Source organism: Hakea prostrata, chromosome 10 (assembly GCF_041222555.1).
Source record: "Hakea prostrata isolate BN-2017 chromosome 10, UWA_Hpros_2, whole genome shotgun sequence".
NCBI classification, from domain to species: domain Eukaryota; kingdom Viridiplantae; phylum Streptophyta; class Magnoliopsida; order Proteales; family Proteaceae; genus Hakea; species Hakea prostrata.
The window spans coordinates 39,750,866-39,776,409 of NC_142609.1; the positions used below are offsets into that span (position 1 = coordinate 39,750,866).

Genomic DNA, 25,544 nt, shown 5'->3' on the forward strand with positions numbered 1-25,544 from the left:
TTACAAATAATCGATATTTCGTCTGATAAAACCTTCCACCTTGATCAAGGTAACAAGTTAGTAGAGGCTCTCCCGCCCCCACCCACTCAAAAAATACAAATAAAATGGTTGATGGTCAAACCTTCCGAGGTGGTAAATCGAACTAAACTGGGTCATTATGGTTTTAATTGATTGAGCTCCTGCTAGCCTATAATTGATATGAAGAACAACACAACATTAGAAATGGAGCCGATCAGCTTAATTGATGATTCGTCTCCGACGATCAAGTCAATGGAGCTTAAGTCGAGGGAGTTTCTAGAGCTTTGAAGGATCCTAGGTTCAAAAGATTAAAAGGCGGAAAAGTTGCAAACTAGTTTCTATGATTTGAAAGTATCATACCTCGGTTATGTCTTTTTTGTATTTATAAGTCTCAACCTCTACATTGATTTCATTTGATCCATCGGATATTTAACTTTTAACTGATGGTTATGATTTAATTTAAGTGTAATATGTGGCCCAACATTACTTTGTGCTAAGGCCGTCAATTGATCCGTTGTGAACTAGTAGATGGGTGGTTTATCCATAAAACACTAGCAATTTAATACACATTTGGAATATGACTATTACACATAATAGGCGTTGTTAAATGTCAACGAGCCAACTATATGGTGTTATGAGGGAGTAATGTCGCTAAGAATCTAGACCTCCTTGAAGAGAAATACATGCTTTTCTTACATCTTCACCACACAATAAGAGTCCATGTGAAATCAACAGATGGTTCTGTTTCTGATTTATTTTATTAGTACTCATATTCGTCTACCAGTCAGAATGAAGGATCCATAATCGTGTTATTATTAATTGTATATTTATTATTATTGTTATTATTTTGTTAAAATTAGCATTTTTTTTTGGTACTAGTGCTTTTTTTTAATATTGGAAATGAAATGCCACGAAATGGGTGCAAACCCAAGACCTCTTCATGGGAGTCTGGGCTTTCAACCGCTCAACTATCCCACCATTGGTAAAATTAGCCATTTTGTGTGTATTGAAATGGAAAAATTACATAAAATGATACTATAACATCAATAAAAATCAAACTCACTACCAATGGGTTTGGTCCAAGTGGTAAGCAGCTTGGTCTGCTTAAGTAAGATTCCGGTATTGAAACCTTGTGGATGCAAAAAATTTCCGTTGTGAGACTCACCCACCATAGCCAGGTGTGCGACCCGGGTCGAACACCGGATCAATCAAGGCAAAGTCTTGGAAACCGGTGTTTGCAACCTTAAGAAAAAAAAAAAAAAAAAATCAAACTCACTAAAACCTAGCAATCCTGCTGCAATGATAATTTTGTTTATAGCTGACGCATGAAAATTCAACGTCCACGTGTACAAGCATGGGTCACGTCTTGAATAAAAGAAAAACCTACCGCAAATAGGATTTATGCGATATGCTCCCACGGCATTGATTAGAAAAAAAAGATAAAAAGAAAAAAGAAAAAAAGAAAAAAAAAAAAAAAGCTCACCAAATGAATGGTTGCCTCATCGCGAGACGTTCCCGCGCCTTTAGAGTTCAGAGTTTGACAGTTGGACTTTTCGTCGCTTCGCCGTGTTCTAGTCTCTACTGTGGTTAACTGGCTCAGAAGATGCTTAATTTTATGAATTTCAGCTTCCGTAAATGGCAAAATCCGAAACCCTGGTACGAAGAAACATGAATTTTGTTTGTATGCAATGTAATACGAAGGATAGCGAAACCCTAGAAAACGAACACAGAGTTTCCCAAAGATGTCGGAGAGACAATCGTGGACGATCGATTCCGATCTGGACGGAATAGATCTTGATCCTGAAGACTTCAAAGGCTCAGTTCCTCTCAAAAAGGTTCCGACCGGCGATGTATTTGAAGCTTCAAGGGCTGGAGATGTGGAGAGACTTCGGTACCTACTTGAATCAGGGGTAAACGTTAATGCCAGGGATCGATGGGATTCTGTTGCTTTATATTATGCGTGCCTGGCCGGACACCTCGATGCAGCTCGGATGCTTCTGGAGAGTGGAGCGATATGCTCCGAGCACACTTTCGATGGCGATCGATGTCATTATGCTTCTTTGAACCTTAAGGTTAGGAAATTGCTCAAGGCTTTTGAAGCTCGCCCACCTCCGTTGGGGCCGTTGCAGGCGGCTTTGAGGGAGACTTTTCTTGGGTGCAAGGCCAATCGAGCGTACTTCGATCAGTCGGAGAGTATTAGTCATTTCCATGGTGTGTACATCGACTCCCAATTTTGTGTTCTGTCTGTTATTTTTATTTAGTTTGTTTTTTGGGCTTGATTTGGTTGGAGATGTTTGACCAGTTTCCTCTGAACTGATGGAACAACCAATAGGTACCAGTTTACTTGGAAGGGTATAGAACTCAAACCTTTATTCTCTCGCTGTATAACTGAGAAACTATAAATTTCAGGATGTTTGCCATCCGACGACGTCACTTAGTGATACCAATCAGTTAATTGAAATGGAGAGACCAAGCATTTTGGTCACTTGGCCAAAGGGATAGAAAATCTGGAGATGACATTTCAGTTTAAAATCTGCACTAGATTGGAACTTATGGGACATCACAATTGAAGAGTCAGATGATGTCTCATGTCAACCAGCTTATTTTGGAATTAGATGCTGTTCATTTTTTAGTGGATGTTACTCTTCTGAGGCATTTATTTTTGTTTTGAAAGTGGCCACTTATTGGAAAAGATTGAATAGAAAAGCACTGTATGGGTTAAACTAGAATCCTAAAAGTAGGTTTGTATAATAAAAGGTTTCACATGAGAAGTGTTTCCAAAACATGGTCTTATTGAATTTTGGGACTTCATGAATGAAGGTGTTTCTGCCGGCATTATTGTACCCACTGGATGCTGGACTTACTATTTTTCACCTTGATCTTTTCTCATCGAGGAATATATTCCACACTATCTGGTCATGAATAGTTATTAATGTGAAGTCACCTTGTGCAATGCATACCTTTCTCACCTTGGTCTTTTTGGTGCATGGACTCAGAAAAAGAAAAGAGTGATTAGGTTCAGGATTGGATAGATCCTGATTGATCGTGATCTATATCATATTGGATCTGTTCTGGGTCAACCTGTTGATCATCAGATGATCCTTGCAACCTTTTCTGGCACCCCACTTCAATCATACCAGCACTGTTCAGCATTTGCACCTTGATAGAAATCTTATTTAAGTTGGGAGGGGGTGGAAACGGAAGGAGGAAAGGGAGTGATGATACAAGGGGGAAGTGAATTTTATGAAATTTTGTTGGATTCTAATTACTATTTAAGATGTTTTTTTGTTAGACAGCAAAGTGATGCATGGAGCTTAGTATATGGTTATGGAGTTTGAAGCCTGAACAGTAAAATGTGGGTAGCTCAAAACTGATAATACACAAAGTAAAGGGGCATTGGGGATCGCTTTCTGGCCCTCCTCCTGAACTGAAAAGGCCCATATGTGCTTCCAGTGGCTTAGGCATTCAAGGCAATGAAGTTGGTTCTTACACAGTCCATCATAGCAGTTTTCATAACCAAATAGAGGAAGAATATGAGAAAAGTACTGATGTTTGTTAGTTTCATGAATCTCATTAGGGGAAATAGATTGTATTGGCTTTCTACACAAACTATGTAGGACACAGTAAATATATACAGATTCAGTATCTTGCTGACCAAGATTCCAAAGTTATAAATCTACATCTAAGATAGGAAATTCATAAAAAATAAAAAAAGAAACAATCAAAGTGTTACTCAATTAATACAACAACAACAATAAGCCTTGTCCCAACTAAATGTGGTCGGCTACATGGATTCTTGCCTTCCAATCAGTTTTGTTTGAGGCCATGCTAGATACTAGGCCTAAGCTATGCATATCATTTCTCACCACTTTTCTTAAGGTTATCTTAGGTCTACCTCTAGCTCTTCTAGTTACTTCAATTTGGATTATATTACTTCTCCGTACAGGAGGCATTTATAGGTCTCCATTGAACGCGGCCGTGACACCTCAAATGACTTTCTCAAAGCTTATCAGTTATGGGAGCAACTCCCAAACCATCTCTAATATGATCATTCCTTATTTTATCCATCCTAGTTTTGCCACTCATCCATATTAGCATCCTCATTTCTGAGTTTATCTATATGATTCTTTTTAACAGCCCAACACTTTGCACCATACATCATAGCTGGTCGAACAACGGTCCTATAAAATTTTCCTTTAAGCTTTAATGGAATACGCCGATCACACAAGACCTTGGATGCACCTCTCCACTTCATCCACCCTATTTAAATTCTTTGGGAAACATCATTCTCTAAATCACCTATTTTACTTATGATTGAACCTATGTACCTAAACATTCACTCTGAGGAATCTCTTTATCATTAAATATCACCACCTCATCATCTACTCGATCATGACTAAAGTTACAAACTAGATATTTTGTCTTTGTTCTACTTAGTTTAAAGCCTTTTGATTCCAAAGCTGCTCTCCATGATTCTAATTTGGTATTAATCCCCACTCGAGTCTCATCAATCAACACAATATCATCAACAAAAAGCATACACCAAGGGACTTCATATTGAATGTCTTTGGTTAATTCATCCATTACAAGTGCAAAAAGTTATGGGCTTAAAGTTGATCCTTGATGTAGCCCAACTGTAATTGAGAATTCATTACTTTGTCCCCCCACTATTCTTACACTTGTCACCGAACCATCATACATATCCTTAATTATATCTACATATTTACTTGCAACACTTATTTTCTGTAGTACTTGCCAAATTAATGCTCTAAGGACTCTATCATAAGCTTTTTCTAGGTTAATAAATACCATATGAAGGTCTATCCTACATTCTCGGTACCTTTCCATAAATCTCCTAATTAGGTAAAGTGTTACTCAATTAATATGGCTCTATATTATTAGACTCTGAATTATAGCAGTTTTTAGAACCAAATAGAGGAAGAATAGGAAAACACGTGCTGATGTGTGTTAGTCTCATAAAGCTTATGAGGGAAAAAAGATTGAATTGGCTTTCTACACAAACTGTGTAGGAGATAGTAAATTTATATAGATTGCACTACCTTGCTGATCAAAAATTCAATTCAAAATTATAAATCCACATCTAAGATAAGAATTTCGTAAAAAGAAAAGACAAAGAAAGAAACGATCAGAGTGTTAAGTAATATGGCTATAAAATATCAGAGTGTGAACTGACTTTACTTTGAAGAACTAAAAAAGAATTACAATAATAGTAACTGGAGAAGAGTAGCAGATGGATAGAAGTAAAGAAGAAAGTGGAGGTAACATCTTCAGCTGATGAAACCTAAAGTGGGCACTTCCTTTACGTTGTCTTATATAAAACTCTGGAAATATGAGTTTATATGAACTGGCCTAATCCTAATACAATTCAACCATTACTTTTCCTACCCAAAAAAAAATAAAAAAAAATTCAACCATTACTTTAGCAAATAGTAGACTAAAGTGGCAAATCGGAATCCTAAGTTACCATGAATTTAAGATGACATATGACTTCATTAATTATATGTTGGCTAGTAAGAGATGAGCAGTTAGGCTCTCAAGCTCGTAATGCTTCTGGGGAAAGAAGTAAAATTTATGGACCTCCTGTTGGATTAAATTTAGCCTTTATTGTTGAGTTAATTACCACAAAAAAACATTGAAAAGATAAAAGCCCATAACCATCTAACATAAAAAACAGAGTCTATCTTTGTGTTTGTGTCTGACTGCATTGCATAGACATTTTTCTTTCTGACTAGTCAAGTCAAAATTCTAGTCAATTAGAGATTTCTCATTAAAATATTGCCTCGTTGTCTTTTGAAAATAATTCATTTTTACTGTGTTTTTCTTTGATTTCTTTCGTGGTGAAGGTGTTACTTTTGATGTCATAACTTGGGGGTTTAAGAGCTTGGTCAGTAGAGTAACAGGATTTGACGAAAAATAGATTTGGGGTTTGTGTTGCCTTTTCTATGAGGTATCCCAATGAAAATGGGAAAAATGAAATTGGTATTGAAGGATGAAATAAGAACTTTTGGGGATTGGAATGAATTTGCTAGTTTTCCCACTTCATTCTTTAATAGTTCGACTATTTGAAGACTTTCACAATACTGCAACAAATTTAAAGTAGGGATTGTACTTTTGAATGGCAAGAGGGTGAGATCAGTGCTGGTTGCAGTCACTTACACTTGGGAATTGTATCTGAAGCTAAAAAGATTTAGATCATGGTGTAGAGTTGTAGTAGCGTGGCTAGGGGTCAGTAAATGCATTAGTTATCTTTATATGAGTGTTTAGATTCTGAAAACTTGCTTATAGTGGTATTATAACCAGGTTTCTTTATTTTTTTTCTTTCTGAAGTTACTTTTAAGTTGTCAATTTGTGATGTAACTGCACTAATTGAGTTACTTGCTCAGAAAATTTCATTAGGTCCCTCCCTGTCACTTTCATATTGGACAACTTAGAGTTTTGTGAAGTTCAATTATCTTTTCTGCTAAGACCTATATGCATGGAAAGAAAAACAAATCCCCCAAAACACAACGTTCGCCCGGCGAACGCCGGGCAACGAACGCAAACGGAGAACACCGATATCCGCGATTTCCTCCAACCGGCGATAATAACGAAAACGAACACCCACTCCCCGATCGACCAAAGAGGAAGAACCCCGTGCAATCGATAAAAAAAGTGCAAGGAAAGGCTAGCGCACCAAGCCCAAAGAAAACGGAAGATGAAGCGGAACAAGAAGAAACCCGACGACAGAAGAAGAGAAAATGGTTGATCGCACCAAAGCCCAACGACCGATCACGGCACACCGGCGCCACGAAACCAACCACCGCAACAAACAAACGCCAGCCCACGCCCACGGAGCGACCAGGGAGGAAGGAAACAGCGAGAAACGAACGAGGCACCCGGCGGAAATGATAACTGTATCACGCCCTCACGCGGAAACTTGAAATAAATATTTAAAATTTAAACCCCTTCACAAACGCCAAAGCAAAAGTGAATAATGATAACCCATTTAATATAACGGAACCCCAAAGCATAAAGTAAACAAGATGAACCCCAATATTATCCGGGAACACGTGATATCCGACCGCCATTAATAAAGCTTTACATATTTTTATTATTTTATTTGAAACGAATGTTATTATAGGCGCAAACCGGTTGCCCGGTCGCTGGGTGGCGATGCGACTTCTCCTTGCTTATATGTAGTGAAGAGCTTCCACTTGTTGTTTTGCTGCCAAGCTTGGAACTTTCATGGGTTAGAAACCTCAGGTATTTGGCTGTTGTAATGAGAGAAACTCTAACCAGTTGAGCTACATTGCTAATTTTTTTTTTTCAATTTCTTTCTTATTGGTGCATGTGACTGTTCAAGGTTATTACTTCTGCTGCTTCTTTCTCTCTCTAGAGTCACTCATGTTAGTTCCTTATTTTTTCATGCTGGCCTAGCTTGAACCAACAGGAGGAATTGAAGTCTTGTGCAGCCATATAAAGTCCAAATTTGACAGTAGGCACTTGTTATTTGGTCAACTTCCTCGAGGAAGTTTCTGATAATTTTAATTGACATAAAGTTTGTAGATAGAATTTGATTCTTTTTGAAATTATTTTGTTCTCCATCAGCATTCCTGTTGTGATATGCTTAATGTTCTGCTCATCCCTCTTCTTTTTTTCGCTGAAACACTGACATGTGACTCCTGATACTTGACCAGGTGCTTCATCCAATGACACATCCACTTCATGTCACTTTCCTCCTGATTTAGTGTTTTTTGTGCAAGGCAGGCCAATTGAAGCTCACAGAGTCATCTTAAGCGCTCGGTCTGCTTTCTATAGGAAAAAATTTGAGTCAGATTGGAGAGACCGCAGGGAAGTGAGGTTTTCAAGTGGAAAATTATCTTATTCTGCCCTATACAGTCTCTTCCATTTCTTCTATTCTGACAGACTTGATGTTGCTGTGGATGACATGGAAGATCTCATACGAATTTGTAAAGTCTGCAAATGTGAAGGACTGCAGAAAGCTCTTGAGAAAGAGTTGATCCATCAAAAATATGCTGAATATAAATCACTGAGGGACGAGGACAATTCTCAGAAAAGATTCATTTTACAGGGCCTGTCCCTTCCAGAGGAGGATCGGCTTCCTGCAGCCTTGTACCGAATTCTTCAATGCTCTCTTGCCAAGTCCCATAAGGAAGAAAATCTTGAAAATGGTACTGAAGAACTAATTTCTGGAGTTGGGGCCTTGCTGATGAGTGACTATGGAGACGATCTTGCTGATGTTTGCATAAGGGTGGATAGCAAGGTTTTCCGGTGCCATCAAGTGATATTAGCATCAAGGTCAGAATACTTCAAAGCAAGGTTGTCTCGAATGACTGAATTTCTTGAAGGGACCAAAAGATTGCCGGGTCATACTCTTCCATGTCTTGAAGAACGTGATTTGAGCACAGAGGCTTTTGAGAAGATGATAGAATATATGTAAGCTCCATTGTCTAAAACAAAATTTGAAAAATTTAAAGTCAAAATACTTATTAGCACTCCCTAAAATTGTCTCACAGTATACCATAGATGATATAATCAATGGACCTGGTATAATTAAGGATCTTGATGTGAGTAATCAAGCAAGTTGTGGTTGGACCAACAATATGTTTTATTGCTTGGTTGTGCATATACATTAGGCTGACTCCTGAGATAACAATTGGCTTATATTTGCTACTTAATGATTTCAGGTACACAGATGGCTTGAAGGATGTAGATCCAGACCAGGTACCTAGTTTTCCTGACTCTGGAAATCTCTCTCTCTCTTTCAGTGTGGGGTGTGGGTTTACATGCCATCCATGCATGTTAATCAGTTTGTGCTTTGTGGTACTGTTTGCATTCTGATTCTGTAGGCCGAAGAAATGTTTGATGCTGCTTCAAGATATCTATTATTTCCCATGAAGCGTGCTGTTGCTGATGCATTGTTGCCACACCTTGAAATGGTCTCTCCTGCAGAGCTGTGCCACTGGCTGCTGCTATCAGATATGTATGGCTTTTTTATTTTTGGTTGTTTTTCGTTCGTTTGTTTGTTCCCCCCCTTTTTTTTTCTGTCCTAGATTGATAGTTGGCGTTCCAGTATCCTACAATTTTTATCCTTCTGTTAGATAGTTCAATTTAAAGGTCTTTGAACTTCAAAATAAACTGATAAGCTGTACTGGTGTCCAATCAACATGAACCAGAGCAGCAGGTGGACTTTTTGATCCAGCATAGCCCTTCAGATGTAAAAGTTGCTTGTCTATTCAAATCCACTCATTTATAAATCAATCCCAAATAGATACTTCTTTCCGTAGAAGTTTTACCATCTAGCTAGCAACATATTTTGTCAGCGTTTTTGCAGTTTTCTTAGTCATTTGCAGCAAAACCATATGAAGGGCTCTCATATCTTTTGGTAATGTTGTAGGTATGCTGTTGTAAAGATTAGGGAATATTGCCTCGATGTCATTGCTTGCAATTTTGAGACATTTGCTGATACACGTGAATTCCGGGCAATGCTGTTGGAACTTCCTCCTCCCTCTGGAGATTCTTCACTTCGCACCACCCTTCCAAGCGCTCCAGGAGCTGGTGGGACCACTGACCAAGGAAATATCCTAGACGACCTGCGGGAGAAGTGGCTTGAGGCTGAAGCTGGTGAGCTTGATGAGAGAGATGCAAGTGCTGCCTTATTTGATCAGCGATTGGAGATGCTTATTCTTGTGGCTAGACAAGAAAATGCTGGGGATGACGCTAATTATCCTTAACTGCAACAGTGTGTAAGCATGCTCTTTACTTGATTACAGGAATAGGAAGTTGGTTAAAAAAAGAGAAAATTGTTGTTCATCTTATATACCACATAGTCATAATTTAAAAAAAAAAAAAAAAAAAAGGTGTATGCACAAATCTGTTGAAATCTGCTGATTGATTCACTTCTTCTCAGGCTTATTGTGTGATAGGTGGTCTATTGAGCACATTGGGTAACTGGTGATTTCTTAATATTCTTCACCCCAAGGTTGACAGATGGATACAAGGTAACAATCGTACTGGAATTTCTAATTTGACTAATAAATGACATATTTAAGAGTTGAGAGAGCTTGCTTTCACTGAAATTTTGGGAGGATGAAATCATTCTTGGACTGAATTTCTGTCGTTTTTGGGAAATTGAAGTGCAGCTGCATATAATAGCGTAAGAGGAATTTCTGGCTTTTGAATTCTTGCAATCCACAAATTAAACCTGGATTGAGCTTTTGTTTCTGACAAAGAATCTGGAACTTACCAAAAGAAATAAGAATCAGGACCGGAGTGGCCTTTAATCTTTGTATTCAGTTTTGAATCTGTTGAATGTTAATCCCAATTCCGGCTAATCCAAGTTGGTGGATCCACTATACTTTTCTAGGATTCAGGTTTATCTAATGATCTATTGATTCTGGCTGCATCAGAATCTGCCGTAAAATATTTACTCGCCTTCATTCATCCCCTGTCTTTCTTTGCTCCGTTGGAGGTTTATCTCCATTGATTCAGTTTTTATCTCGATTTTCCTTTCTCGTCCCTCCTAGGGTTTTTGGCTCTGAGAATTGTTTCGGGCAGATACTTGGGCGCATTTTCTTGTCTGCCGTTCAATCTCTCAGATATGCCCGACACCGCCTATATTTAAGTTTCGGCCACTCAAAAACTAAGGATGTAAATGAAATCCAGTCCGGCCAAGTCGACCCAAACCCACCTCGGACTAAAGAAGATCAAGCTCTTCTCTGATTGTAAGGCAGTGCTTTCTAGTTTACATGGTGATTCCATTGCTCTGGATTGGCATTGTTCTAACTTAATTCAGTTTATCAAGAACCTTTTGTTGGGATTTGATACTTGCATTGTATTTCATATTTCTCGTGCAGACAATGTTTCTGTCGATTTGTTAGATAGAGGGGTCCGTTGTTTGGGTATGTATAAAGTTTGGTAGATGCAGTCCCACGTGGGCTAGCAGATTTGTACAGTGTATCTGTTGGGAGGATCTCCCCAGACTTGTTTCTTTGAATGAAGTTTAATGTGTTTGGTCAAAAAAAAAAAAAAAAACCCCACCTCTTGGGTAGATTCAATTTGGACTCTGTTAACCCAAAGAGAGGGGGGGTTGGTTACGATATAACTGGCACTGGCAGGGTTGGTAAAGGTTCAAATGTAACCCTTAGGCCAACCCAGCTCAACCTACTTGATCTGTGTTAATTTAGTAAATGAGAATTATTTACAAATTGAGTTTAAATTACTTATTTAATCAAATATCCAATTAATTATTTCAATGGATTAGCCTAGTTGCCTGACACTAACGCTTGGTTAAGAATTCAAATTTAATTGGTACCATTAACCCAAGCATTTTATTTTGTTTCCAAAGTTAAAACTCAGGGCTGTGATCATGGTAAAACGGGGTTAACCCATCAGGATAGGTCAGAGGCTTAGAAGCAACCTAATAGAGTATGGATCTATGGATATGATTTAAGGTTTGCGAACCCTAGCAGGGTTAAGTTGGATTTGGATTTGGGGGTTCAGGTCTCTAGAGTAAAGTCGGGTTTAAACTGGCTCGACGCAGCCCGGTCTGTTGGCGCCCCTATCAAAAGACTTCTAGCGAAGAGAATGATAAGATGGAAAAAAATTTATAAAGTCAAATGGTCTGGGATACGACGGAGAGAAATTGAACATATCCATGCTATGTGGTTTAAATTGAACCATATGGTTCACATTTTTGTTAATTTAGGTGGTGAGGTTATTAATATGGCTCAGGTGGATAACCTAATTCATGTGTCTTTTTTTCTTTCTCTTTTTTTGGGATGGATGGAATGAGGCGGGTTTGGGGGGGGGGGGGGGGAAGAGATGTGGAAGGAATGATGATTGAATCACATACCTCTAAGGACTTTAGGCCTTTAGCAAGAGGCTGCCTCCCAATGCGCTAGAAGTGCACCCACATATTCTTGTATCTGGCTAGCGAAATAGAGATGTAAATAGATAGAACTGAAATGGGATCGATTCAATTCAAATTTTTTCTACAATCAGCTCCGAGATCAATTTGAACCCGAACCATGCCCTTGTATACAAAGATGTCAATGGAACTCTGGTGGCCACTCGCATGAAATCCAGGAGGCTGTGGATCCCATGTATGTAGCCGCTGAAGCACCCTCAACGTCTGTTCCATTCTTTTTTTTTTTGGTAAGACGTCTGTTCCATTATGTGGGAAGAAAAGCCAGACGCATTCAAGGAGGAGACTTAAATGCTACGCATTAAATGCACGGTCTGCGAGACACAAATATTGGCAGCATATCATGTGCATTTAATGCACAATACTGAAGTTGAACCCTTTCCAACCACCACAATGCGTGTGCAGTGCAACCCTTTGACCAAAAAAAAGTCACTGCCAACGAGAGGTCTATAAAATTATAATAGATCCATGAACAACAATTTGAAGTCAAATCTGATCCGTATTGCTGAAGTAGGCCATCAAAAAAAGCATCAGGAACGAGTACATGAGAACAGTTTCATCTGATATTATTATTTTCATTCTTCAACCCTACTAGCAGAAAATAGTGTCAAAAGAATAAACCTACACAACTGCAATTTCTAATTACAAAAGAAAGGGGGAAAGAAAAATGGAAAGAGGAACCTAGTAAGGACACTATATCCTACTGAAATGAAAGGAAAGACCAATTTTACAAGACCTTGTCTTTAAAAACCACAAGTACCCCAAAAGATAACTATGCATCCCCTTCTCACTTTATAAGGTAATCCCAAAATTCTTTAACACAAAGGAATCTCCTCTCTGTTGATCTAGAAATTTAAAAGAAAAGAGTAGTTTTGAGTAGAAATCTTGCGTCATTCATCGGTTCCGGCAGCGTCATTTTCAAGCTGCAAAGATGTCACAGATGCAGTGTCTGAGGCTGCATCGTCCATTGTCATTTTTGTGATCTCACCTGCTAAGATCCCTCCATTAGCTTCATTCACTAAGGATGCTTGGGGTGAATCTGCTGAAATCCCCCCATTAGCTTCATTCACTAAGGATACTTGAGGTGAATCGGGTAAAATCCCTCCATTAGCTTCATTCACTAAGGATGCTTGGGGTGAATCTGCTAAAATCCCTCCATTAGCTTCATTCACCAGGGATGCTTGGGGTGAATCTGATAAAATCCCTCCATTAGTTTCATCCACTAAAGATCCTTCGGGTGAATTCACCAAGGATGCCTGGGGTGAATCTGATAAATTCCCTCCATTAGCTTCATCCACTAGGGATCCTTGGGGTGAATCTGAAGCAACGGCTTCAGTGGAGGACGAATCTGACTCTTCCACTGGTCTTTTAAGGCTCCAATACATGATGCTGGCAGTCAGAGTAAGGATCATCTTCTGGTTTACCTGCCAGAACAACAGAACCATTGATAGAACTCATCAAGAGAGAGAAAAAGAAGAAGATAAAAACAATTCATAGTAATAGCAATTAACAATAAATAACCCCCCATCTAATTGGTGCAACTGAATATGCTTATGTGGTTAGCCCTGAGCGACCACATGGCATATTGGATGAGGTTTTCAATTTCATGTACAGGTAACATCAAGAAGTACCCACCAAACATGCCAAAATTTCCCAGTAGTTGGAGTAATAAAGACACTCGTGGACATACATTTAGATGCATTGGGGGCATCCCACAGGGTTTATATGGTTTATTTCAACTGTAAAATTTAAACACAACATATCCGTGCTGCTCACTGTCTTATCCAACAGTCAGAATTGCGACATCATTTTGTCAGGTACCAGAATCAATGGCTCACTAAGATGAGCTCATCTAGAAAAACTAATCACTGACATGAGAAAGAAATACACCAAGTCCACCAGTAATATGTTCTTTACCTCCATGATGTCTTCGGGCAGTAAGAAAATGGAACACCCAAGTTTTCGTGCCACACTGATTGTATATGTGGCATTCAGCTTCTTTTCCTCATCTGGCATTTTCACAACATTGAAACGGTCAGACAGTAACTTCAATTTTCGGATCCACTCGTCAATTTTTTATCATTCATCAAGATGGGGAAATAATGGTGCCTTCCTCATTCTCTTGTAGAAGGCTTCCACTCCCAAAATTACCAAGACGATAAGTAATCAGTTGTCACAGGAGCAGATCTCATTAAAATGGAAATTTAACCAATCAGTAGCAGGAAATCATACCAGTTTCACCCTTTGTAACAAGGTTCCAGTTAACTACCCTTGGCTGTACAGCACTCAGAAGTTCAAGGAAGAATAACCCATTTGATAGGTTCTTGTCCTGAAGAAGAATGGCAGTAGATTCATCATTAATCACAAATCAGGATTTACGGGTCAAAAGAACAAAAGTAAGCTTCCTTTACCTTAAAGCTCTCCATCCGAGAAGTTCTGCGACTTTTCTTCACTGTTGTATTTGCCCAATTTAGGATGTCAGCATCTGTCATCTCCTTCCCTTGGGAGTGGAATCTCAAATTTTTAAGAAGTTGGAGCATATTAAACCTCATCAACTGCCATAGAAATGCTGAGACAGACATAAAAGTTTAGTGAAATAGAACATGAAACATGCTACGACAAACATGATTAGATGCTTTCAAATTGCGTTGATAACTTGTAAAGCTAGAGTCTATCATGAAGAATGACCGGCACTTTCTACTAAACACAGTGATAACTTGGTTCAATAATGAATTTGAGATGTTGATTTTTGACAATAATCTACTTCTCAAATCCAGTTTAAAAATATTGAGGCTGGTTCTGATGAACTTAGCGTAGGAGAAAAGCCACTACCAACATACGGTTTGTCTATGGAATGCTAAAGCTAATAGAATGTGGTGCCCCAAACAACCAGAACCAGAGTAGGTTGAAAAATAAGATTTCAGGAAATGATTAATAGAATATCAAGGAATAAGACCCAGCCAAAATTATTGTTAAAATATCTAACTGAATGTATGTAACATCAGAAACCAGACCTGAACCAAGGTCCAGATTCTTACGACCTGTAGATCCCAACCTGAAGAAGGAATTCTCAAATCGGAGTATCAATATAAAATTTAAACAAACAAGACTAAAGATTAAATTCAATCAATACCAAGTAAAGTCCTAACGATACCCAAGAATATGACATTTGACTTGGTAAACAGAAGTTAAAAATTAATCAAACTTTTTGATGGATTACAGGAAATCAGACCGAAGATTGGAATTTGAAACCGTAGGAAGTTTGAAGAAACAGACCCGATTATCTTTTGTGAACAACAGAGATGAAATCCAATGCTTGGGGATTAGAAGCTTCAGAAAATTGCTAAGGATTTCAGTAAACCAGAAAAAGATAGGATTCATACGCTTGAATAGAATCATAACTTCAAGAGAACTGTAAACAGAAGTTCAGCAACTCAGATAAAGGCAATAAGAAATTTGTCTAAATTAGAGAGTACACATACTAATCAGGAACTCTCATGAAGAAATATTGAAGAAGAAGAATAAGGAATAAGGATATGAATCAAGCTTCTCACTTGATCCTAGACTGGAAGTGCAGCAACCATACCTTACCATATCAATTTCTCACCAAGGGTATTACTGCATCTTACATCAATTATTCTGAATTTCTCAGAACATAGGAGATAGAAGCCCCAGCATCATTCATTTATTTAAAATCAAGGAAAGGCTCTTTAGTTTTTACATTACTAACAGAAACTAGCCGTGATTTGGCATTTGTCTGTAGGATATCCAGCAGTCAACAGGAAACAATCCTTCCAGAAAATGAGAAAAGAAGGAAATGTTTCATGAATGACCAGGGCCAAGCCGTGCTAGCTACTCTCTGTATCTGTCCCTTCTAACATGAACTGACCTTGCTGCCTTCTTTTGTATGATACCGTTTTGTCACACGTAATTGGTGCTCCCCTAATGCTGCTTTCTCAGAGAACATACTTCCCCCACCCCAAGCCTCCCCCCTCCTGCCGTGCCCAAAAAAAAAAAAGAGAGAAGGAAAAGGAGAAAAAAACTCACCCAAAACACAGACACACACACACAAGGGGGGAAAAAAGATGAAGAAGAAGAAGAAGATAAATAGCTCTCTCATAAGCAAGCCATAGTAAGAATCATTACACATCCAAGACTTCAGGAAACTATCATAAACCAGACTGAGGCTGACGGATTAACCCTCTCTTTACAAGAAACTGAAAAACACTGATTGAGGTAGTTAACTCTTGTCTGCATCACCGATACTTCAGTTTACAGAGCAGCAGACAATGGACTATAAGGCATCTCTAATAAAATAACATGTAGACTTGTAGAGGTACAAGTTACAACAAATAAGAGGGATGCAGGCATGCAGCAACATCAGACTTTCAAGTTTTGCTTATGTTTTCGTTGGTGCTATAACAGTTGTTTTAGGTAGACAGTAATATGGCAAATCTGACTATTGGATATCTAGGGAATGCCATGTGTCACATTTCAAGCTGAAAATCAATCATATGACTCACATGTATGCCCAGGCACCCTCTTCATGGTCTTGAGTTTATAAATGATTTGTTACTTCACATGGTCAAATTCCATTCCAGCTAAAACTTTACATGTGAGCAGGGATCCTGGGTTCCTCCTACACAGAAAATTTCAGCGCCATCATCTGCCAAGGCAGTGTAAGATGCTCACCTATACAAATTCCGGGAGGTCACCATGTCATTCCCTCTATAGATATTGTTCTTCTCTAAAAATCACAGTAAATGCTTAGTCAATATAAATGGTAACATTCATCTGATAATAATGATAATTCTAGATTTAATTAATTATTATTATTATTATTATTATTTTTATAATTTTTAAAAAGGTAAGAGCCTATCAATCACCTATACTAACTATTTAATCAAATTCCTTGCTCAAAATTTTACATTTGATTACCCCCAATAAGTAAACTTCTAACTCTCTGAAATTGGGACTCTGAAGATTGAAGGGGCTGGATTTTGAATTTTAATAATCTAATGAGCCTCGAAATTTGATCAACTACCAGCTAAATGATGGTGATGATATGGTCCAAAGATGGGGGCAACCTGATGGTCAGATTAGGAAGAATATTCACCCAAACAAAAATACTCGTGTTCTAGAGGTATCTGTTGTGGAGTTGCAGAGCCTAATGGCAGCAGCTTGTAGGGGCAATGAAGACTGATTTCACAGTAAATCCTGGAGTCAGGACTTTAACAACCTAACAGCACTCTCCTGTCAGACTTAAAACGCCAAGGGAAGCAGCACTCGCTTCAACAAGCAATCAGCCACATGGACCATAAACACCAGAATAAACTCTTTTTGAAATAGGAACGCAGCAGCAAAGTTGGCTCATTTGAGTAACCCCTTACAGTAAAATCCATTGGACCAAAAGCAAAACATGCATACAATCAATGAAAATGCTTTTTCCACTAAAATAACCCCACATCTATATTTATTTGCATCATTAACATAACTGACTGTGTTTGTTTGTTTTTTTTTTGGGGGTGGGGGGAGGGAAGTAGCTTCCTGAATCCCGATACCTAATCTCGCACTTGAAATTATTTGCATCATTAGCATGACTGACTGTCCTGTTTTTTATGGTGGGGGGTTGGCTTCCTGAATCCTGATTCCTAATCTCGCACTTGAAATTTAGCAGAACTTAAAAGCAACTTACCAAACTAAAAAAATGGATCAAATCAAGCAGATATAAGCAAGTCAGAAATGGTTGAATTAACTCTTTTGACAAATATGTCTAAGAAGACAAAACATACCAAGTGTAAGCTTCCTATTTCCTTGTACAAAATCATTTCCAGCTACATTGACTACGGAGAACTTCATTTGTTTCCCGATCCTGATAACTTGGTTGCAATTTTCCACTTTCCTAAATGGCATCTTAATTGGAGGTTTGGTTGCTTGCTTCCAATTAACTGACCCTGGAGACACCTTATCAAGTACTTCCAATAGGACCCACCTGCAAGAAAAGGAAAATGATCCATCAAGCCATATCCATCGCTCTAAATTTTTATGCACCTAGAAAATACAAACTCACCCATTTCTGACATCCTCAAACACATTATTGACATATGAACTAATTCCAAGACTGTTGATCCACAGCCGGAAGCATCTCTCTTCCCTAGATACTTGCACATCATCTGGCATCATCTCAGCGAAGGAGACCTTTTTGTCATCGAGTGACAGGCCATTTCTGTAAAAGCGATCCAACCCTTAATTAGTACAAATACCTGAACTTATTGTAAGAAGAAGATATATTTGACGCCAAACAATGCTAAGGAAATATATGCTTGATGCCAGTGGACAAACATATTTTCACCCAAGGATCAGTACTATAAGGCCTAATCAAAGAAATACTGAAGCATTCCCAATCCGTATGCCTAGGATCAAAACAGAAGCAGAAGTAGGTGGGTATGGAGTGAAAGCAACTTCCATCTGTTCTTGAAAAAAATATATTATATGTTAGAACCTCTGGCTAAAATTTATGTGGATTACTGGTATACTAACCAAAATGTCATCTTAGTTCCCAGAATACAAAAGTATGAGAGATTGCATAAGAATGAACGAAAAATGCATTTAAGTTGTATATACGCAGGGGATTTAATTCATTTTTCAGCACCCCATTTTGAGTTTTTTCCCCCCTTCGTTTTTATGTTTTAGCTTAATTGCATTAACCTCATAGCCGATTATGCCCCCTCCCCTCCAGCTCATTTTTGCTTTTCCATTTCAGAGTACACGTTTCACCCCAACCCCTCCTTCAAGAAGAAGGTGGTATGTCATACAGTCAAATGCATTCAGTGTGCTGAAAGCCCTGAAAGGATGGCATTCATATAACATTAAGGGAGGTTAGCTTTATCCTTTCCTGATACATAGATCCATGTGGGTGTGGAAATGGCCCAACCAATATTAGTGGCATAGACATGTCTACCATTTGACAGCCCAGAAAAAAAATGCAATTATAACTTGTTATAATACATGTGTATTGGTTGGGGAACATCGAAGGTTCATAATTCCTTAAGATTCAGGCTACTGAGTTTTCTTATTGCTTTTATGCTTCGTGCTTTCGATGGAGAAGCATTCATAAACCTTACCGTCGTCTCGTAAAGTAAGAGCAACAATTGGGGTTTTATGACTTAAAAGAGTCTTCATTTGAGAGCTTGCAGCACCATTTAGGAGTTCTTGGGAGATCTCCATTGAATTTTTCTTTCATTATATGGTGACACATCTTCAGCCTCGCCCATAGATGTAGCACATTACATCAGCTAGTGAACCACGTCAATCTACATGTTGGCTCGCTCTGGTTTCTTTTCTGTTTGTTTCTTCTTAGGTGTTCGTTCTACCTACCATGAGCTTATTTCCTTGTTAAGTAGTTGAGATTTAGGCAATTAAGTTTTCTACTGTGTTTATGCTTATACTTTGCTCAATTGTAAGTTCCCATTCTCTTTGTAATTTTGCTTTTACTTGAATAGATAAAGCTAAGCAGTTGGAAGTTAGATTATATTACCTATCTCCTAGTTTGCTTGCCCACCATAGATTCCTCTTCTCTCAATCAGAACCTCTCTCTCTCTCTCTCTCTCTCTCTCTCTCTCTCTCCTGATTCTCTAAGGTTCTGTTTGGTTGGATGAATCCATGGATTTGAAATGGAATCGGAATTCAAATCCATGGATTTCAAATCTAGAGTCATGGTAACGTTGACAAAACACTGGAACCCAAGGCACATCCGCAGATTCACGACTTTTTATACTAGGGGTGGAGTCCGGCGATTCCACCAAATCCCCAGGAATTCGCAAAATCGAACTTTTAAGCAAAAACTTGAAATCCATGGATTCATCCAACCAAAAAAGCTCTAAGCTATTGGTACCATTTCAACCTTAAGTATAGAAATGTATAACCCATATATCTTATCTACTTGAGTCATCAACAGACTATATATATCTGAAGATTACTATTATTTATTTCTTCGCATCCTTGGGCAATAATTTTATCCGTGAAGATGTCACTCAGCTACAATTCATATTTACTCGGTCGACAACACCTACTGTTGCCTCGTCTACAATAACCCATACTGCTTATTATTTGAAATGCTATCTCATTTATTTGCTCTAAGTAACTCATACAACCTAACTGGTCCACCATAAGTCCACAACCTATAGCCTATTTATCACGAGAGTTTTTATCTGAAACTTGTGTATAGGGCAAGCATGTCTGCCATTGTTTCAGCAGAATACTGTTTACCACCTGCTTTCTTTAAGAAGGGGGTAAGTGTAGCTATTGGAGCCGCTCTTTAATAGTTTCATTCTTTCTTTCTTTTTTTCCTTCTCTTTTTTTTGGGGGGGGGGGGGGGGGAGGGTTTGGGGGGTGGAATACCACCAAATACCAGCTGTATATGATGTAGTTTTTCGATGCTGCACCTTTTAACTCTCATTCAGAAGATGGCTACTTACTACTGCCGACATAATTTGGGAGTGCCTTTGATATTGCTGTTGCTATTATAAGATTATGGATTGTGATACGTGTTTGCTACTGCCTATTTTACTGGTGGTTGATTGGATGCTGGTTGATGTGCTTTAGTTGATACTGTTACCTTAATGAAGTTGCAAATAACAGAGTTTACATTGTTTTCTTCTTCTTTTCTTTTACCGGTTTATCAGCACAGTATAGTTACAAGCATATATAGTACCACCACAGAAAACAGATGTAGCAAGTTAATCAAACTATTCCCAAGCAAAGAATCCATACTAAAGAAGCAATTCAATCTTATAAGTCATAACTCAACATATTTAGGAAGCAACTGTCCTATACTAAACATTTACAAAAAAAATTATTCTTATAGTCTCATTCTCAAGGAACATAGTTGTCTTTGGTTTAGGGGAAAGGTAATAAGCAAAAGTAATACCAAAGTACAGGAAAAGGACAAAAGCAATGTCATTTGTCACCTATGATGGAAGATTTGCGCAACAAATGTGAGATTCAGATTTGCTGAGCCTTCAGTGATGTCTTTTGGTGTTAGGTATCTTTTACATTCCATCCTTTCTGCATGCTCAAGTACAAAATTTGCTCTTTCAGTAGGATCCTTAACGTCCAATGTACCAGGGCTACAGTGCTCAGGGGCGAGAACATTTAGGAGGTAAGTATAAGCTTCTCCATCCTGTACACAAATAAACTCATGGTAATAAATTATATCATTCAAAAGAGAAGCAATTCTATAGTCTATCAGATTAAAAGCAATTATAATGATGTTAATCAACCAAGTTTCCAACCATCATACCAGCTTGATGTAAGAGAGTCCCCGGCCAAAGGTAAGGAAATACCTTGATAAAGATCAGCAGTGAAGTTTAAGAGGTTAAGCCAAACCAAGCCACAAAACAAGGTTTTTGGACAATGAGGAAATTAGGAGTCTAACGGAAAGGTATAGAGGGTGTAAGAAAGATCTTCATATGGTCTTTATCGACCTAGAAAAAGCTTATGATATAATCCCTAATTTGGCAAGTGCTAGAGAAAATAAATTTTGCAAGTAAATATATGGACATGGTTAAAGGTATGTATGCTAGTTCAGTAACAAGTGTAAGAACGGCGGGGGGACAAGATGCGAATTTTCAATTATAGTTGGGCTACACCAAGCAGCTTTAAGCCCATATTTATTTACACTTATGATGGATGATCTAACCAAAGAAATTCAAGATGAGGTTCCTTAGTGTATGCTTTTTGCTGATGATATTGCTTTGTAAGACGAAACATAAGTTGGGATTAATAAAAAAATAGAATCACGGAGGTCAACTTTGGAATAAAAAAGTTTTAAACTGAGTAAAAAGAAGATGGACTATTTAGTGTATAACTTTGGTTGTAACCAGACTAATGATGAGGTGGTGAAACTTGATGACAAGGAGATTCCACAAAGCGATAGGACCTTGGCTCAATCATAAACAAAAAAAGGTGACATAGGAGATGATGTATCCGAAAGAATTAAAATAGGGTGGAAGAAGTGGAGAAGTGCCTCTAGGGTCTTGTGTGATCGACATGTTCTTTTAGGGCTAGAAGGAAAAATCTATAGAACCGCCATATCTAGCTATGATGTAAGGTGCAGAGTGTTATGCTGTTAAGAAACATCTTTTAGATAAAATCAGTGTAGTATAAATGAGCATGCTAAGATGGATGAGTGGCAACTAGGAAGGATAAGGTAAGGAATGATCATATTAGAGCTGTTCTAGAAGTAGCTTTGATGAAGGATAAGCTACGAGAAAATCGATTGAAGTGGCGTGGCCAGTTCAATGGAGACCATTAAGTGCTCCCTGTATGGGGAGGTGATTTAATCTAGATTAAGGAATTAGAAGAACCTTAAGAGAAGATGTGAGAAATAACATGCATAGCTTAGGGCTTTTATCTAGTATGGCCTCAAATAGAGTTGATTGGAATGCACAGATCCATATAGCTGGGACAAGGGTGGTGGTTGTTGTCATTTGACAAGGAGGAAATTTCTTATGTTATACACTTTAAAGAAGTTCTGAATGCAGTGTTACAAGTCTCAGAGAATCAACGTTATGAGGTGTGAACACAAGGTCTTTAGGAGGTAGCGATGATTATACTGACTATCCCAAGGTGGCTTGAGGAATGAGGATCACATTAAGAAATACCTCCAGCAACTAAGAGCCAGTTTCCATTGTTTTCTACTTCATTCTGCTTTTGGGAACCTACTACAAGCTATTAGGATTTAATGTAAGAGAAAATGAAACCAGATTACCCTAGATCAAGGCATCAAGCTATGCCCCAATTAATGTAATTAACGAATGACTTTGTTCTGGCAATGAAACCCTACAATTTTTTTGAGATCCACTCCTAACCCAGCCAGAGATCAATGCTGAACATAGAAGAAACCTCTGGTGGTCCAACAATCCCATGGACAGGAGATAAGAATCCCCTTCCAAAGGTAACAGTATGACAGTGTGCAACCACAGTTTCAACAGTTGTGATTATTCATATTTTTAAGTTTTATCAACTTAATGATGCCCTTGCTAATATAAAAATTGAGAACCAGGCAAATACTTTTCTTACCTTTACATCAGAAGAAAAATTCGTAATGGTTTTCTTGTACCCTGCTTTTTTCAGATGGAAGTTCATCCAACGAAGTAATATTTTTTCTGGGCCCAACCCCATTAGCTCCTCTACCTCCTGTTCATTCAACATTAATAAAAAGTATATAGTAAGTTTTCCTCTCAAGCAATATGTAAAAAAGTAGGGAAGAAAATTTGCATTTCCAGATTGAGAAACAAAGACAGGGCACCGATGCATATATTTACATTGCTGTCTTCCACCAATTCCACCAGTTGAGGTGTCTTCTTAAGGTTGAGGTCCGCCAACAGTTGTATCTGATATCATCAAACACTCATTAGTAAGTTACAATTGTAAAATGATATCTATCAACTGAACCATTGAGCTTTTGGATTATACACCTTTCCATTGTCCCATTTTGATTTGGACTCCTAGAAAGATTATTTTGGTATTTCGTCAGTGCAGAATTAGTTCAGGCCCTTACCTTTATGATTTGAGAAATTAACCCAAGTATGAGATGCGGCTGTGAAGAAAGAAAAACCAATATCACCAACAAGAACAAAAACAATACTGAAAAGTCCATGATCCCAAAACGGAATTGTTTAGTTGGAAATGGATAAACTAACCCTTCCTTCAACCAAGTCCTGTGTTCCAATGTTAACCACTGTGCAGCCAATAGCTTTTGCAGAATTAAGGCATAGTGTATGGTTTTCATTCCTTTCCCAAGGATTCATTACTCTTTTGGTGTTAATAGCCCGTTCATCTATTGTTCCAGGCACCGCAATATTGATCAGCTTACTGTAACAAGCCATTGGATGCATCAACAATCAGAAAAGAGCTACCAAAGTCAACAAGAAAGCAGAAGCAGTGTGAGAGACTGTCACATAAACCCTGCATATATACCAGAGAAGAACACCATCTTTGGCAAGATCAAATAGAGCATTTGTAGCTGGATCTATAGGAAGAAAATTCTTCAGAAATGGGTCATCTCCAAGATAGCTATTGATGTGGGCAACATAAGAAGCCTTCTCTGATTCACTAATGGTGTGGAGAAGAGTGGTGGTCGTGGCCTTGAGGAATGCTGAAGAGTGCTTAGAACCGCCCAATTTAGCTGTAGCTCGGGCTCGTAAATTCAGATATGCCTATCGTTGAATGGGGTAGATCAACATTACCTCCATATACATCCATTCAACTCAAACAGAAAAGGTAAACCAAACAAAAAAAAAGTCTCACCCTTAGAAAAGCTTCGAAATCGATCTCATCGTTCATATCAGAAGACTCGCTCAAGATACCAGAGATCTCCTCTTCTGTGAGCATCTGACTGAAGTCCTTCAATTTGGCCATTACAGGAGGCAAATTTCCAACGACCACTTTAGCCGATTGAGTCTTCAAGGATATAAACTAAAAACAAACATAACCCAATTCATAAATCACCTCCTATCGCAAAATAATCAACAAAGAAGATGCAAAACATACCTTGGATTTGAGCCCACGAAGCTCGACCTGAGTGAACTGACTCTGGAGCGAAGAATCAGCAAGATGAACACCTACAAAACTGGACATCTTTGCGGCTGTTGGTAATCGGGAACGGAGTGTACAGAAGGACCCGCAAAGTTTATGGTTAAGAGTTCCAGGAGTAAAACAGAACTCAATAAGTCTCCAACGATGGAATTCTATACGACACAGTCCGGTCAAAGCAGGAATTTAGATCCATTTTCTTGACCAGAGGAAAACTCAATTGAGAGAATCTCCAATGTCATCATCATCTTCCTAGTGCAGATACAAAAAATAATCTCTGTTGTTAATAAAGAACTTGAACAAAAGAAGCAAGAAAAAAGAAGAAAGAAAACCCATAACAGATATCAGAGAACCAAAGTGAGTTTAGGCAAACAAACCTGCTAAAGTAATCGAAACATAAAGTTGATGATGGGTTTTCTTCCTTCTATATGAACGCAAAGGTTGGTTTGACCATTCTTCTCTCAGTTTGCTTCAATGATGTGCTTGCTAGAACAGAGAAATACAGAGACGAGAAGAAGGAAGGGATCGATTTTCCTTCGTGGGAGGGCAAAGTGCAGGAAAGAAAACCGTATTCCCTTCCGACGCGCGAAGACTGATGGGGGCCAACCTAGAGGCTAGAGAGATTATTGGTTCGAGATCCTCGTTGAGTTGCAGGACGGCCCCCTTGTAAGCTTGACAAGGCAGCGACGGAAGGCTTAAAATGTCAATGGCATGAGTGACCGGTGGCAGTACCAAATTTCCATTTTCTGTCCTCCAGTGCCAACTGCCAACCCTCACATTGCTGCTATCAATCCGGTTTGGTTCGATTTGGTTTGACTCTTCACTCTTTAGAAATCAAAATTGAAGGATTTATCAAACCCTAATATGGGTTTCAAGGAATCAAAACAATCTCTTAGCAAAGATTGTTGGGGGTAAGACTACCTAAGAAAACAACCCTCAAGACTCTCTGATTGTACGAGAACTTTTGAAGGGTTTTGTAAGA

The 25,544-nt window shown here is 38.5% G+C and overlaps 2 protein-coding genes across 4 annotated transcripts; one reads left to right on the forward strand and one right to left on the reverse strand.

Annotated features, from left to right (window-relative positions):
• The first annotated feature begins 1,478 nt into the window (after nt 1-1,478).
• On the forward strand, nt 1,479-10,999 carry LOC149002891 (ankyrin repeat family protein). 3 transcript variants are annotated; one of them, XR_016170248.1, is made up of 6 exons: nt 1,479-2,229; nt 7,716-8,475; nt 8,727-8,763; nt 8,889-9,022; nt 9,437-10,040; nt 10,177-10,998. XR_016170248.1 is itself a non-coding variant. In XM_089137458.1 (6 exons), the coding sequence occupies exons 1-5, from the start codon at nt 1,761-1,763 to the stop codon at nt 9,771-9,773; spliced, it is 1,737 nt and encodes a 578-aa protein (XP_088993584.1). In that variant the 5' UTR covers nt 1,479-1,760; the 3' UTR covers nt 9,774-9,785; nt 9,950-10,999. The 3 variants fall into 3 exon arrangements, 2 of the variants coding, with proteins under 2 accessions (XP_088993584.1, XP_088993583.1); XM_089137458.1 differs by having other exon boundaries at nt 9,437-9,785; nt 9,950-10,999; XM_089137457.1 differs by having other exon boundaries at nt 9,437-10,999.
• A 1,397-nt stretch (nt 11,000-12,396) lies between these two features.
• On the reverse strand, nt 12,397-25,243 carry LOC149002892 (fimbrin-4-like). The gene is made up of 15 exons (XM_089136455.1): nt 24,940-25,243; nt 24,521-24,814; nt 24,278-24,445; nt 23,948-24,186; nt 23,671-23,842; nt 23,529-23,567; nt 23,293-23,361; nt 23,048-23,164; nt 20,935-21,146; nt 18,036-18,191; nt 17,758-17,957; nt 14,377-14,534; nt 14,198-14,294; nt 13,883-13,974; nt 12,397-13,389 (listed from the first exon to the last, which is right to left on the reverse strand). The coding sequence occupies exons 2-15, from the start codon at nt 24,605-24,607 to the stop codon at nt 12,856-12,858; spliced, it is 2,340 nt and encodes a 779-aa protein (XP_088992581.1). The 5' UTR covers nt 24,608-24,814; nt 24,940-25,243; the 3' UTR covers nt 12,397-12,855.
• Nucleotides 25,244-25,544: the final 301 nt, after the last annotated feature.

Excerpts from the sequence above, each read along its gene's own strand:
- LOC149002891 (XM_089137457.1), top strand. The coding sequence starts at position 1,761 with ATGTCGGAGAGACAATCGTGGACGATCGATTCCGATCTGGACGGAATA. Across the intron at positions 8,476-8,726 it reads GAGAAGATGATAGAATATAT|GTACACAGATGGCTTGAAGG; the intron begins GTAAGCTCCATT and ends TAATGATTTCAG. Across the intron at positions 8,764-8,888 it reads AGGATGTAGATCCAGACCAG|GCCGAAGAAATGTTTGATGC; the intron begins GTACCTAGTTTT and ends CTGATTCTGTAG.
- LOC149002892 (XM_089136455.1), bottom strand. The coding sequence starts at position 24,607 with ATGTCCAGTTTTGTAGGTGTTCATCTTGCTGATTCTTCGCTCCAGAGT. Across the intron at positions 24,187-24,277 it reads ATTTCGAAGCTTTTCTAAGG|GCATATCTGAATTTACGAGC; the intron begins GTGAGACTTTTT and ends ATTCAACGATAG. Across the intron at positions 14,295-14,376 it reads CTCGGATGGAGAGCTTTAAG|GACAAGAACCTATCAAATGG; the intron begins GTAAAGGAAGCT and ends ATTCTTCTTCAG.